The sequence below is a fragment of the Melanaphis sacchari genome, unplaced genomic scaffold, assembly GCF_002803265.2.
Source record: "Melanaphis sacchari strain LSU unplaced genomic scaffold, SCAv2.0 Contig77_pilon_pilon, whole genome shotgun sequence".
NCBI classification, from domain to species: domain Eukaryota; kingdom Metazoa; phylum Arthropoda; class Insecta; order Hemiptera; family Aphididae; genus Melanaphis; species Melanaphis sacchari.
Window position 1 is genome coordinate 2,941,058 of NW_020271547.1, and position 16,767 is coordinate 2,957,824.

At 26.0% G+C, this 16,767-nt stretch overlaps 1 protein-coding gene across 2 annotated transcripts in view; it reads left to right on the plus strand.

The window, feature by feature from the left end:
- The window catches only part of LOC112601346 (unconventional myosin-XVIIIa-like), a 56,427-nt gene that overhangs the window by 27,277 nt on the left and 12,383 nt on the right, over window positions 1–16,767 (plus strand). For both annotated transcript variants that reach the window (XM_025348921.1, XM_025348920.1), the window contains exons 6-16: window positions 5,202–5,402; window positions 6,804–6,980; window positions 7,056–7,262; window positions 7,344–7,643; window positions 7,746–7,893; window positions 7,975–8,194; window positions 8,348–8,763; window positions 8,846–9,005; window positions 9,075–9,258; window positions 9,328–9,534; window positions 9,614–9,835. In XM_025348921.1, the coding sequence (XP_025204706.1) occupies window positions 5,202–5,402; window positions 6,804–6,980; window positions 7,056–7,262; window positions 7,344–7,643; window positions 7,746–7,893; window positions 7,975–8,194; window positions 8,348–8,763; window positions 8,846–9,005; window positions 9,075–9,258; window positions 9,328–9,534; window positions 9,614–9,835 (2,442 nt within the window). The remainder of the gene's footprint in view (window positions 1–5,201; window positions 5,403–6,803; window positions 6,981–7,055; window positions 7,263–7,343; window positions 7,644–7,745; window positions 7,894–7,974; window positions 8,195–8,347; window positions 8,764–8,845; window positions 9,006–9,074; window positions 9,259–9,327; window positions 9,535–9,613; window positions 9,836–16,767) is intronic.

Here is a 16,767-nt window from a genome sequence, read left to right on the forward strand (position 1 = left end):
CGGCGGGCCCGCCCAAAGTGGTCGGCGAGATATTGAAACGCGGGGCCGGCACGGCGCCACCGCCGACGGCCGTCGTCGAAGGGATCGCCGCGAGCCCCGTTCGGAGGCGTCAGCAGACGTCCGGGGCGCCGGCTGCCGCGGCCATGGTGTTGGCCAAGGACATGGCCACCGGCCGTGGCAAGTCTTCGGGCGCCGGCTCGCATAGCCCCAGAGCCGCCCGGCCGTCGGCCGCCGTTTCGAACCGACCGAAACCGGTCCCGCCCTCGGTGTCCAGGAAAACGGTGGCGGCTGTGGTCGGCGGCTCCAGCAGGAAGCCCCAGCCGGCCAACAAGATGTGTCGTCGGCCCACGTCCGCCGAACGTGTCAAGGTATATACATATCACCATTATGTACAAACGATTACGCGTACGGTATCTACAGGGTGATGTATCGACATCACCCGTGTACGGTGAATATTGTTTTCACTCCCATTTTATCTGAACTTAAAAATTGACCGACCTATAGTTTATACGTAGTTGGAATTACAGTATTTGTTCGTTGTTCGGCGGTACTAATAGGTTGACGGTTTTAAGCGATTTATCTGTTTCAGACTAAGCTTTAATTTTTTTTTTTTTAAAGCTACAAAAATTGTATAATAAAATAGATTTTTAAGTAAAAAAATTAGTATCAATTGTTTTCGAACTCATCGGTTAGAACAGATTTTTTGTGACGCGTAACTAAAATGATCGTGGAATGTGAAAAACGTTAGAAAATTCACCCTGTATATTATAAAATATTATATATATATAATATATATATTACACCGTTGTCGTATCATTAACGAGGGTGACATACGCAGCGTATTATAATTTATTATATATGTATGAATTTGTACGACTGGTTTTCGAAAACTACAAATCGTATTCGACATGTCTCCGCAGCGGTGTACGCAGGGTATTTATATAAACTAGAACATGTGGACTCTACATTAAAAGTGATATAGTAGGTATGTTATTATAATATGTTATGCCTATGTGGCCTACACGTATGGTTGGGCGTTATTGCGATCTGTTTCCGTCGTGTCCGCGATAATTGTGTCGTAGGTATATTATAATATTATATTATATATTGTATTATTATGCAGGTTCCTTGGTTCTGGACCGATTTCCGGCCGTTCCGGGGTTAAATAAAAACGACTCTTTACGATATAAATATATGTTTTCAGACGTTTCTACCATCGTACGCATAATAAATGCATAATAATAAACGTATATTTTTCTTAAATACATTTACATTATTATATTGTATAATTTATTACGATATAAAATTATGCTCGCACGTTTTGATTGTTCGTTTTGTTTTTTTCTTTATGCGTGTTTAACGATTTAAAATTCGAAAACGGCTTTCCGGAAGTTGTCGCTTCATTAGGTTATATTATGTAGTTGTTCAATTTTGTTAGCTCAAACCACGTCGACTTTTAAATATTGTACACCTACTTACATTTGTACGATTTAGTATAACGGGATTCATCAATGCTAATGAAAAGTCACATGCATTGTTTTGGACTGGACGGCATGATTATTGTACTGCCGTCATAAGAATTTATTGACCTCATTGACCATTTGGCAAGATTATGTTATATAATATAATAAATAATAATATATTCTCGTTTCTCATACACGTTTGAATGCATATGTGTATGTCGGGTGTGTTCCTATGTACTCGTATTGTGTATAATTTTGTAATACGCGAATTTACCAGTTTTTTCTTCGGTTTTACACTGTATTATGTCGTGTTTGGTTTTCTGTTTTATCGCGTTAAAGGATCAAACCTAGACATTCAAATATTTCAAATACCTTATCGTTAATATTTACTCGTAAAGAATCAACAATTTTTACGAACATGGTTACCTATATCGTCTGTATATATCTAATTTTATTTTATAAAATTATTATCCAATTAATAGTAGTTATCCGTACTCTACAGGTTTTTGGACACGTTGTATATGTTCATCATTTCAATATTTGATATAGTATAAACACTATAAACCGCTATTATTCTTAAATTTATTTATAATTCTTAAATACAATCCTTACGTATAATTTTTTTAGACCGGTTTTTAATTTTGAAAATATTGTGGATATCCTATAATTTCATAATATTTTATATATGGCGAACGTATTAAAATTGATATTTTACTTTTTGTCTTTAGTTGTAAAAATAAATTTGTAGTCTAAATAATTATTTTTTTAAATTTTGATTTTTTATGTGTGTGAGTTATCTTATTATTGTAATTTATTTTTTCATTAGACATATATTTAAATATAGACATTATTGTTTTCCATTACAGTAAGTTTAGTATAAACATTAAATTGAACATCGCGCTTTATATAGAAATTCGTCGAGTATTTTTCGTGTTCGGGTTTTTCGTGAAAAATATCACAATACATGACTTTTATTTTTTAGCTATAAAAAAAATTATAGATTATTATAAAATATTTGGTTATTGATGAAATCTGTAAGATATTGGATACGGTTCAATTGAACCGTTAAAAAACCAAACTATACATGATTACACGTCAATGCTCTTATTGAATGCGATCGTTGGCCGTTGCATTATTATACATTTAAAATTGATTATTTTATAACATAATGTTATAACTAATAACTAGTATCCTAGTCAATAAGTTTTTAATTGATAGGTAAATTTTTGATTATTGTTATTGAAATAGTGTTAAATAACCATATAGTTTTTTTAATCGCTGCTAAAGTAAATTAATTTGTCGAGTTGTCAGTTTTCAATTAGTTTAACATATTGTAATTAAAATATTATCAAGCAAAAACAAATTATTTATGTTGTATATATCTGATTTTTCATTTCCCTTACTAAGTGTGTATACTTTAAGATATTGTCTTTTTAACGAGTTATTTATTGAGTGAATGCTCTATTAGTTTAAATGTATAACTACTTTTTGAAATATAAAATCACTGAACCGATAAAAAAAAAAACAACAACAAACAACGTATTGAAGTTTAAACGTTACATTGTCTCTTAAATCATATTAGTACTGTAATACTCGTAAAATAAATCTAAAGGTTCTTATATTTTCATCTTTAATCTATATATTAATATTTATGTACATTATATTTATAATTAATATGTAATAATTAAAAATAAATTCAATGAAGTTTTTTGATGGATGGCTATCTTTCACTTATTTAATTAATTAAAATAATGCATACATAATTTTTATTTAAAAATATTATACAATTAATTTTCTGTTTTTATTGTTATCAAATCATTTAAAGATAAATAAATAATTTTAATTTTATAACATCATTACCTGTGTCAATGTACATATTATTACAAGCATAATTTAGTTTAAGTTCATAATAAATTGCTTATTCTAATATTAAATATATAAATACATATAACTTATTATTTACTTAATTTATTATTCATGTTTTGTTCTTGTAATTATGCATTTCTAATAAAATTATTATTTTATGTTTATGAAACGAAATTTCGAAAAAAATGATAACATTTATAAATCTCAAAAAAATCTAATGTATTTTCAATTTTGTAAAAATAATAATTTAATACATGTTTTCATTGCTTAATTTTTGTTTATATTTTGGCATATATTTTGTAGTATGTGTATGTATATTAGTTTAAATGATTACATAAGCAAGCTCGTAATACATACTAACATGGTAATCTAATCTTTAGTTTCTTGTTTATTTACAATATTATTATACTTTACTCAGGGTCAAAAGTGTTAAAAATGTGTATATATATATATAGTTTCATCTGCATTCGAGAACTGACATTAGTTTTAACAACAATTAAAAAATAAATACCTCGAAATATTCTTTTCTTTGTCTTTTAGTAACTAGAAGAGTAGTTTTATTTTAGTCGCTATTGTTTATCTGTCTTATAGTTTCTTTTCATAATGGTAAATATATTTATATTGGTTGATGTATGATATATTGCTGACAAAAATATTATAATAACAAATGTGAATTTAATTAATTTTTAATTTTTCACTAGAAGTAATATATATAGGCATTAATCTTTCGTCTTATTAAAAAAGAAGTGTTAAAGATGACGTATCATTTAAGTTTTTTCCACCTACTTATAAGTATAAAATAGTAAAAATCTCTCTCCGTAATTCATTATTTGTTATTAAATTATTGAAATTAAGTATCATTATTCATCTATTTTAAGAATTATTATAATTAAAGAATAGTTTTTTTGTTTTGCCCGAAGCTTTTTTTCATACTTTGATTTCTAAGGAAATTTTTAATAATTAATTTTTTTTTATTGTTTAGTTAGATATTTATATTAATTAATAACTTTCTTAAAACTCAAATTATTAAAAAATCCGAAAAACACAGATAAAGTTATTTTTTTTTAAATTTTTATAAAAATTATGATATTTTAATTTCAATAATGATGATTTTAACGATATTACCTTCTACGTGTTTAAGACGTAGACAGAAATAACTATATTGAGTACTTTCATAATAATATCATCTTTCCTAGAATATTTTTATTCGTATTGTTATTTTTGTGTTAAGAAATTTTATGGGATTTTTCTTATCTCTCTAACAGATGCAGTTGCGGTCATTGACCATTAAGGCCAGACATACTGACACTGTTTTTTTTATTCATTATTATCTCACGTGTTTCTTTCATCATTAAAGTAATATAATTTTTGTTCATTAATTGCTTGAATAAAATCATATTTATTATTATTCAGGCATTTCTTATTGCATGAATTTTCGTTTTATTAAATTATTTATGATAATAATAGTATTATAATTATATATATTTATGTATAATATATAAATATATGACATTTGTTTCTAATTAAATTGTTCATTGCTTGTTTAAATCAATTCCATTGATTATTGACAATAAACGCTTAATTGTATAATAATATACCTTAATATGTATATAACTTTTACATATATGTGAAGTGTATTCGTCTAGTATTTAATCACAAATATAGTTACCCTATAATCCTAAATGGCTCAAAATACTTTCAATACTTTCCTTCACTTTCTCTTAATTATCGGAGAATGTTACCACCCAAAGTAGTTATTTACGTTTTGTTTTACTCCAATTATTGTATTATAATTCATCAACATAATTTTTAAAAATTTGCATATAGTAGTGATTAATAACATGCATATTTATTCATATATTTAAATTTTAGGTTTCTAAGTCAGAACCAGAATTAAACGATTCGCCATCCGAATTAAATTCACCCGATACCGATGCATATTGGTTAGTCCATAATGAAGGATTTTCGCCTGTAGAATACACAAGGAAAAAAAGCTCAGACGGTTCATCAAAAGTATTAGTCAAGGTTTTTGGGGGTAAAGAATATAGCGTGGATGAAGAAAGCTTAGAAAAGGTAAGTTGGAGTATTGATATTAGTATATTATATAGAATTTGTTAGAGAGCGGTCATTAAAGTTTTTAAAAAATGTAGTCAAAATATTTAAAAATATCTAAAAATTATTTAATAATTACTAAAAAACGATTTATTTTTTGAAAAAGTTTCATTGTAAAACGGATTCGATATCGATGGTTTCTGTTTTTTGTCTTTTATACATACGAAACACAGACAATTAGACGTGTTTTTTGCCAAACGTACCTATTAATCTAGTGAAATGATGATAAGAAATATGAAAACAGATTTGAATTGGTCGTAAGTTTACTTGAAATTGACTTTTCCACATTTTTGATTTTTTGTTTATAATTTCTCTAAAAATTGAAGCACAATGATTAAAATTAAAATTTTTTTTTTTTAGATTTAAAGTGATAAAATCAAATATTTTGGGAAAGTCAATCTCAAGTAAACTTAACTAAAAATTAAAAATTTGTTTTTAGAATCTTATCACTTTATTAGATCAATTAGTACGTTTAACAAAGAATATATCTAAATTGTTGTATCACATATGTTAGACAAAGACAAAAACAGCTCGTATTGAATTCAATTAAAAAGTATTGTAAAAAATTGTTTCATAATTAATTTTATTATTTTAGTAAACTAATGATATACTATATAGCATAATAAAATTATTTACGTTTGTTGTAAAATTTTTATGTGTATTCATATTTTATAAAGAGATTTAGCGATCTAAATGTACTGCAGTAATTTTTTTTTATGTTTAATCTAAAAGGAAATAAGTTTATCTGATCTTTTAAAAATCATAAAAAAGACAAAAAGATATTAATCCATAGTTAACAGAATTAAAAATAAAATTTTGTTTATTTATTATGTCTTGTTTCTTGTATAAATATCACATCAGATGTTATTTTAAACTAATATAAATAAAATGTCTTAACAATTTTTGCTCTAGTTATAAGTTATAAGTACTTAATTTTTTCTTTCCTGACGTTCTGACTACTTTATCGTATTTTTTGTTATCAATAACTTTTATTATAATTTATATTTTTTACTTAAGAGTGTCTCTACTGAATTAAGAAAAAACATTAATATTTTAATTTACCTAACATCTTAAAAAATTAATTTTTGTTATGTTTCTTAAAAATTTAAGATTACTCAAATTATAGGCTAATTTAAATACAATATTAATAGTTAAATGTTTAGTTATTTCTAAGCATCAAAAATAGGTATGTAGTCTTTAAAGTATAGAAATGAGGCAGTTAGAGAACTATATAATATTTGTAGTATGTATGTGGACAACAATTTTTATAAAATATTTTTCTCAAATAAGATAACTATTTGTCTTGATAATAATCCCTAACTCAATAATTTGTTATAGTTCATTTATTTATTTATATTTTAGATGAATTCAGTAAAATTGCAGTTGACTGAAGATTTATCACAGTTAAATTATTTAAATGAGTCTAGTATTTTAAATGTAGTACGTAGCAGATATACTTCAAATCTTATTCATACATATGCTGGACCTACAATGTTAGTAGTTAATCCTGGATCTCCATTAAATTTATACACTGATAAGGTAAACACATTACTCAAGACTTTAAATAAAATGTAATTAATTGTTGTACTTTAAATATTTTTTGTAATGGTTAAGGTTATGCATATGATTAAAAATCTTCATAAGATCAATAAACAACCACCTCCTCATGTTTATGCTATGGCGCAGTCTGTATACATGGCAGCTGTAACTACACGTCGTGATCAATCTTTAATTCCCATGGGATGTCAAGCAAGCGGAAAATCAACTTCATGTAAACACCTATTACAATACCTTGTACAAACTGCAGTATCTCCTAATAAGGTGAATTAAAGTATTTTAAATGTTTTAAAAAATTTGCTTTTAGTTGATTTTATATTACTAATTTTCTAAATATACTTTTAGGTGGTTACTCTTGAAAAAATTGAAGCTATGTGGACAGTATTAGAAGCTTTTGGAAATGCAGCGACTGCGAATAATCCAAATGCTACTAGATCTGTACATTTATATAGCATTGACTTAGATCAAGGGGGACAAATTGCATCAATGTCCATTCAAATGCATTTTTATGACAAATGGAGGCTTATTGATCATCCTCCTAATGAATTTTCTTTTCATGTATTTTATTACTTACTAGCTGGTATAGAAAATATTCCTGCTCTTCGTAAAGAATTATATTTAGATCAAATCAATGATGACTTAAAGGTGTGTAATAATTAATAAAATTATAAATATAAAAAATTAAAAAAACTTTTAAATATAAGTTAGTATATCATAAATTGCCGTAAAATTAAAATTTTTGTTAAGGGAGTCGATAAAAGTCAAGCAGCTGTAGAGTTTACAAACCTTCAATCCGCTCTGATGATTCTTGGATTCTCAAACACTGAACTCAAGGCAATTTATGCAGTATTAGCTGCTATTATACACCTTGGTCACACAAAAATAGTTAAAAAAGGTGATAAATTTAGTACATCTAATGTGATTAATTTATATTTATTACATTTGCATTGTACGTTTTTTTTTTTTTTTTATTTAGATAGTATATTTAAAGATAAAGTACAATGGACTTGGAGCAATTCTGATGCAGCAAAACGAGCTGCAAAATGTCTTGGTGCTGGAAATACTGATGATTTGTTTAGCTTAGTATTTCCAGATACTGAGATATTTAAAGAATGTGATATTGGTGATCAATTAAATGCTTTGATTGTTGGACTGTATACAGAGACATTCAATCTTGTAGCTTCAATCATTAATCGGTATAATTGTTTTCTAATTTTAATATGCACATAATATTTATATTTAAATTTTTAAGAAGATATTTTAATATGTATTACATATCATATCCCTTCTTGTTTACCATATCCATTGAATCGTAATTATTATTATTATTATTTTTTTTTTTTTTTCAGTAAACTAGCTCCATCCATCCATTCTCTTTGTTCTATTATAATTCCAGATTATCCAGGATATGTTGTTAAATCAAAGTCTGCATTAAGCATGTTTGATTTTTGGATAAATTATCTTCATGAGCGATTGTTATCAAGTTATCATAACTACGCTGTGGTCACTCCATTAGAAAAATATAAGATAGAAAAAGTAGAAACAGCTGCTAGTTATGAAGCTGAGTTTTGTGCTGAAGACCACATGTTAAAATTATTTGTTGGAGCTAAGGGAGCTGTTGGTTTTGGTCGTAGTCCATCAATGGTAGATTTAAAACCTGAACCATGTCCTGGTTTATTAAGAACTCTTGATGATACAGCTGGTGATACTAATTCAAATGATCAAGATCTTATTGCAAAAATCCAAAACTTAACCAATGATAAATGTTAGTTTTAATTTAAAATAAATTAACTTATAGTTACGTTCAAAAACATACTAATTTGTATGTTTTTTTCACATAATTACAGCATTTTCAAACATTCTAAAGAACGGTAACAAACCTAATGAATTCACTCTAGTTCATTTTCGTGAAACCATTCCAATTACATATAATATAAATGGATGGATAAATATGTGTCGTGATGGTATGGCAAAGACAGCATTAGCACTACTCCATGATTCATCTAAGTTAGCAAAATAATGTTAAATTACAGTTTGTTTGATTTTATTATGTAAATTTACTTTTTTTTTAAGCAGTATTGATATTTCAACTGTATTCTCCAAAAATCGAGGTGCTGGTCTTACAAGTACACTAGCCATTGTAGATGGAACTCAATCATTGAGACGGATGTCTAGTATTCGACGAGCTACATTTGGTAGTCTTAGTACAGCAGCCACACTGAAAAGAAAATTAACTTGTGTTCAAATAAGATTTGCGGTGGTTAGTGTTATAATTGAATAAGTAAAAATTTTACTTTGTGTTATAATATGTTGTATTTTAATTTTGTAGGATGGTCTTGTTGAAACCTTAAGGCGAACTGGACAACATTTTATTCATTGTTTTATTGCACAACATGAAGCTGGTTTTACTAACCGTACTGATGTTGCAGCTACTAGAGTTTTTCATTCTGTGTATAAACTGCAATCAATTACATTGAGCCCTAACTCTAATAAGCCAAGTCCAGAACCTGTTGATATACCACTTTTAAGACAACAAGTACATTTTACTATTTAGTTTTGGAAAACTGTTTGAAATATGCAAATATTATAGTATTGTTTTATTTTATTTTTTTTAGCTGCGTGGTGCAGATATTTTACCCACTATTCGGTTTTATAAACAAGGATTTCCAATTTCTATGTTTATTGCTGAATTTATTCGCAAGTTTGCTGCATTTCTACCTACTCCTTTAAAAACTGATGATTCAAATAACACAATTAAAGATCACCGACAATGTGTTTCTGAAATTATGGGCAAAGCAGATTTAGATGAATCGTTGTACAAAATTGGGATTAATCAAGTAAGTCAAACATTAATATTCAATATATTGATTAATTTTATGTATTTAAGTTAAGTCTAAAAGTTTATAGACTTATACAAATATGGGAATTCAAGTTTTTTTTCTGCTTACAAGTTGTTAAGTATATGTAAAATATTTTGAAAATGACACACATCTTATAAATAATAACTAATAATTATGTTTTAAAAACATGAAATATAATAGATATGAAATATTATCCGATAAATTTATAATCAAATTCACATATCATGCAAACAATTTTATTTATTCTGGTTTTTTTTTTTTTTAGTCATAATATAAATAATATGAGTGTTTTTAGTATTCTCAGTTAACTCTATACATATACGATTTGTATTTTTGCTAATTATCATTTATGCATGTATCTACAAAATTTTTGTAAAAGTATGATATTCAAAAGTGTATATTGATGTGCAATATTTTTTTTTAAGTACATTTTTATACCATAAAACAATAACAATTACTTAACAAGTGTAGAATGTTAATAGGGTCTAATTGTGTTTTTTACTAGCTTTCATATTTGTAACTGAATTTCATGTATAAATTATACAACAATTGGTAAATAATTATTGAGATAATAAGTAATAATATATTTTAATGTGTCATGTATATATATATATCATACATAGCTTTTTTTTAATGATAAATATGGTATATTATTAACAGAACACAGTTTAGAAGTTTAAAATATTTAAAAATAATAAAAACTATGAATAGGCCATTATAATATGCAAATTTCACTTCAAGTTTGGTTTCAAAAAGCATAACAATAAATTATTTATTTTTCAGTAGGTATTTGTTTTAAATTAATTTTTTTTTTTTTTGACAAAGATTGACACAAAAATATATGATTATATATTTTATAAATTTAATAAATAATTAATTATTGTTAATTTAATAGTATAAATAAGTATAAAATATGTTTTTTTAACCAATGTGAAGCATTAAATGATTCACTTTTTAACGCTTCATTCTAAAAATTATCCTGAAATTATAACATAGGCATAATAAATAAAATTTTTGTAAAAATCAATGAAAGTATAATAACATACAATACAAACTACTTATGACTTTTTAGGCTTTAAGTATGGAATTTGAAATGATTGGTAAAGATATAAGTTGTAATATTATTTAAATGTATTGTAAAGTGATATAATTATAGAAAACTGTATTAAAAGTAGCTTTATATACTCGTATATGTGTTAATTAGGGTTAAAAAAACTAAATTATAATTACTTAAATAAAAACTTCATAGATACTTGGTGACTTATGGTTTCATTAGGTTTTATGATACTCTGTATAATATGTATGCTAAACACAATCTAATAAAATGGGTGCATTCGTCTATGTTTACAAATAAATATAACTTAATACATTAATCTGTTTAAAAAAAATGTGCACGTTTTTATATTTGGCACTTTATTATTGATAAACTATAGGCTAACTGTTAAAAGTTTATGGCAAATAATTTAGAATAAATTCACAAAGTACAGTTATAATAACAGTATATATATATTTAATGATAATGATAATAATAATAATAATAATAATAATAAAAATAATGCTTATTGTAGTTGAATTAAACATTCTATTACACATGGCTATTTTATTATGTTGCTTTATGTGTGATTAATTTTATTGTATCTGTTATTCATTGTGTTTTTCAATAATACTCATGTAATCTAAATGGACCATCATTGTGTATGTTTGGTGTATCTATAGCATAATTATATTCATACATATAAACTACGATTAAGTTAGTTATAAATTATTTAGAGTTTCAAAATTTTTATTCATAAACGCAATACACACACACACACACACACACACACACACACACACACACACACACATATATATATATATTACATACATTTATTATATTAAAATAAAATATTTGATAAAGTAAGTACACTATGGAGTATTTTTTTTAAAGAAAGTTACAATACCTGTAGCCTGTCGATGGTTTTGTCTTAAGTCAATGAACAAAAAAATAGACTGATTCACAAACGAAAAGAATCAAATTCTTAATGATATTGTGTTTAAATTTTAACTAATAAACTATCTAATATTTCATGTTTTTACTTAATAAATGTATGTATATAATACATACCTTGTTAGTTATTATCTAGTAATTTGAGTTATAAAATATATATTGTCGGTTTGGACTTGCCATATTGAAATAATATTTGTTTAGTTGATTTCTAGATAAATCATTAATAATTATAATGTATATTGACAATGATTTATACAGTAATTTATATTGACAAAATGAAATATGCAGTGTGTCAGTGTAGGCATCCATTGTTATGGTTTCTATACGTATTAATTATTATGTTATATGTACGAGTATTTATAAACTGTACTCCCTACGTAATATGCATACATTAAAGTGACCATTACGTATAATAGTAAATACGACATACAAAATAATACAAATAAGTACGAACGTTATTTATCTTTTTATCGTTATTCTAAGTTACTCTTGTAATCTACCTACCCAAGCCGTGTGCTGCGTTAAAAAAAAATTATAATTTGAGAAATAATTATGAGAAAAAAATCATTTGAATACAATCTTAACTACTGAACTTTTAAGTTTAGAAAACTGACACATCAGTAAGTTTGAGTTGTCCATCCCTGCTTTAGACGACCTTATTATCAGTAATAAGTCCAGTTGGTTTGCGACACATTTGGACACTTGGCCCATTTAATGTTATGTGTATGCATTCTATTTTACTATTTTACTAATACAATTATAATTTCATAAATTTCGTGATAACTATCTGTGTCGTATCGCGGATCTATTTAATATTATAATGTTGCGTTTTTTTTTTACTTCAGTACTCTATTCGACAACCGTTTTAAATGTCTAATATAAATTGATAAAACCATTATATACTGCATTGATTCTGCCAGAAAATGATGCACTATTAACACATAATAATTTTCATACATTGTTAGATGTACAATAATAATATTAGCGTTCCCACGTTTTATTACGTGTGAATGTGTGATACTGTGTTAGAATGTAATAAAAGAAAATAGAGAACATTATACTTTTAAATTTAATATAAATACACATGTTTGTACTAGCGTAGATTAGTGTTTACTACACCTAAAGTAATTTTTCTAAGTACCTAAACACTTTTATTTAAGACACTGTGAAGTATGGTATTTGAAAATTAAACATAGAATATTACGATAATGGTTAATGTTTTAAAGCTTGTGTAAAAAATTTTAAATATGACGAATTATTAGAGATTAGTTTACTTTTTGGGGTTTAAATTCAAAACGTTTTAATTCAATTTATTATAGGTATATGAATGTAACAAAAATATGTATATAATTTGAAATTTTAAAAAGCAATAGAAATATTTTGAGTGAAAATTGATAACTTTTTATGTATCATCTATGTATCTATATATAAAAAAATAGAAGAGACGATGACCTTGTCTCTATTATATGAATAAGTGACATAACCACAGAGTCATGCACGTTTGAGCAATGAGATGAAAAAAGTGAAAATAATTGTACAGAGACACTAAAGAATTATATATATAAATTAGATTTTTTATGAAAAATTCTTATTTTTTTTAGAGAGAGAGAATAAATTGAGTATTAGATAATATATTTTATTTTTGTAGCTAGGTATCCTAATTTATATTTATTTTATTTTATTGTATTATAATCGTTAGCTATTAAAAATATACATAATTCGAGTGTGCAATAATAATATTTAAATAAAACTTGTGTCCTTTTAATATTTTATTTACAATACAAAATACTAACTTTGAGAATATATTTTAGTGATAAAAATAATGATGTTTATCAAAAAATAAAATTTCCTGTACAGTCGACTAATAATAATTATACATTTATTTTACACGAGTTAATTTTATTGTCTAAAATTTTTTGTAAAGCTCATTATATGAAACAATTTTAATTTTACTATACTCATTTTGTTTTTAATTAATGCCGTATAGATACATAGCTTTTGGAAAATTGTATGTATTTGTTTCATAATTTAATTAGCTTCATCGCATTAGTTATTTGTCATCATATTGTTTTATATCCGTTCTAAAAACATTGTTATTTCCTATGCTATGTGCCTTTAAGTTTGTATAAAAGGTTATAAAATTCAAACAGCCAAGGTAACATGCATTTTGCAAGCTATAATTTCCGTTTAGAATTAATCATCAATGGTGTTATCATTCATGATTGAATTCGGCAACTATCAAAACTATGTATTAAAAAAAAAAAAAGTTAATAAAAACGTCAAATATTTAACTGTTCATTTCTTTTATTATTTTTTTTTAAATTCTTTTATGGGTGTTGCATTAATTTATTAATTATTATTGAATAGTAATGAGATAGAATAAATACAAACATATTTCAAAAAAAATTTAGTAAATCTCATTATAACTATTAATCATTATTCAATATTTGTTAATTTTCACGTGAATTATTTAAAAATACGAGTATTATAGACTGAATATACTTTATTAGTACAGTTTGACAATTTTGAGTGCTTGTCAATTATTGTAATTTATTTTCCAAATGTTTATATCAACAGCTGGTAAATATTTTTTTCCAAGTAGATGTTGATATCATAGGTTTATCACTACATATAATAATTTTATGTAGGTATAAGATAAATTGTTATTAAAGTAGGATAAATAAATGTGTATAATTTTGTTCTAAAAAAATTTTTCATTTTAATATAATTTTGAATTTTTTTTTTAAAGTTATTTTGTGTATTACGTTATTCTAACTATAGTACTAATTTTAACTATTTAAAAATATTTTATTAATATATTAATCAAAAAATCTATTTAATACAAATACAGTCGATTAATATATATGTAGCCACTGTGTTTACATAATATACTGCACGTTTGTATATTTCAAATAATTGTAATTTCTAATCATTTTCAATTTTTATTTTTTTTAACTACAGTACCTATACTGCATTTGTATTTATAAAATAAGCGTGCGCAGGTACGCTGGTCTTCTTATCCAAAGAGGCATAATAAAATAGTAGCTTAAGGCTCCATGGGTCAGATCTTTCCTAAATTTTTTCCCAACTTATGTCATTGAGGTAATACAATGATCTTTAAAATTAATCCTCACATACAATTATAGATGTAGTTATATTAAACCATATTAGACATTTATTGACTTAAATAATTATAGGTTTTAACGTTAGAATATCACAATAGTTTTCAAGTTTTCAATATGTCCTTTCTAAAAATAAAGAAATATAATTATAAAAATTTTCTTATATTTTTATTATCTTATTCGAGTGTTTGAGTGGTTTGAGGTGTTACGGTATATATTTGTCACTGTTGTGAAGCTGTTGTTGTAACATAATAAACCGGTAACCATTGCTGAAGTTGTCTTATTATTAAAATAATGATATTATAGTATTTTGTTTACGTAGTGTATATTATGGGAAATATTAAATACTTTGATGAAAAATCTTGGGGTCTGAAAACCTTGCAGGGAGGTAGCTACTTTCCTTGCCTTAGCCATGTACATGCTTATATCCTTATACAAATATTGTGCTTTTGAACAAACGTACTCTAATAAATTGTTTATCCATCCCTTCTATATTAAAATGCACCTAATAAGAAAATATTATTTGTATCTGCAACTACTATATTGTTGATCTTTTTATTTGTCATCGTGGGTACGCGTGTTCATATTATTTACTCATGTACTATAATTTAATAGTATATAATAGTATAATAATATTAAAATGTTTACATATACTTATCATAGGCTAAATTTATTAAGATATAGTTAGTTAAATATTATTAGAGTTTGATTTATAACTTATGTTACCAAGAACTGGGTAGTTTTAGTCTTTTAAGTTCCTAAAAAAAAGTTTGAAACATCTTGTATCCCCGTCGTGTCCGTCCGTTGGTTAGTTACAAGTAAATGGTTACAATTGATAAATATTATTATCTTTTTAAATTCCATGTAGAGTTATAATTAATTATTTTGTGTTGTGCAGTATACTTTTTGAAACCGGAAATTTAACATGCACGTAGAGTGAGCTTTCCTAGCTTGTTTGTATAATGCTACATTGCATCTATAACGTATTTCGTTTATTTATGAAAAGAAGCTATTGTTTAATATGATATATATATATATATATATATATATATTAATTATATTTAAATTAACATTTCGGTTAAACGTTAAACGGCCATAAGCTTCTGCGTACAGTATTAGGTCAGAAGGAAATCGTGTGTGCTATCGTATAGTGTCAATTTCGACCGCGAAGAGCTTTAATGATCTTTATCTTGTTGTATTTATATATATATATATATATAAGTATACAGGCCATCACGAAATATAATGCCTATATACGGTCTGAGTACCTACTTTCGGGTCGCGTACTAGATATACGAAAAACAAAACGCGCATTCTTCGACAATATTCGACTTTCCAACTGTATTCACACACCTCTTTAAAATATGTTTTTGTGCACGACGCACGTGTACACTTAGGTCGTCAAAATAACTTGTTTCGCGGCTCAAGGCGTGTTTATTCCTCCTTTCCCATTTATAAGCTCATAACATCGGGGGGATGTTCCATCGACAATTTAACATGTGTAATAAATAAATGGCGCATTTAAGCGTAGACACACATACTTACACATACACATATATGTATTATCAAGTATCTATGTAACCGCTACAGGAATGTCACGATTTTTATACCATGCGTTATTATTTTTATTTGGCACGACGATTGTTGTGTATAATACGATCGTCGCGGTACCTGCAATTATACTATATATATTTACACAGGGTGGTACTGGTTCCCCAAACACACTCTCCTCTATTTTTTTATTTAAAAATGAGTTTATTCAAATTCTGATTTTAGGATCTTTTAAATATACCTAA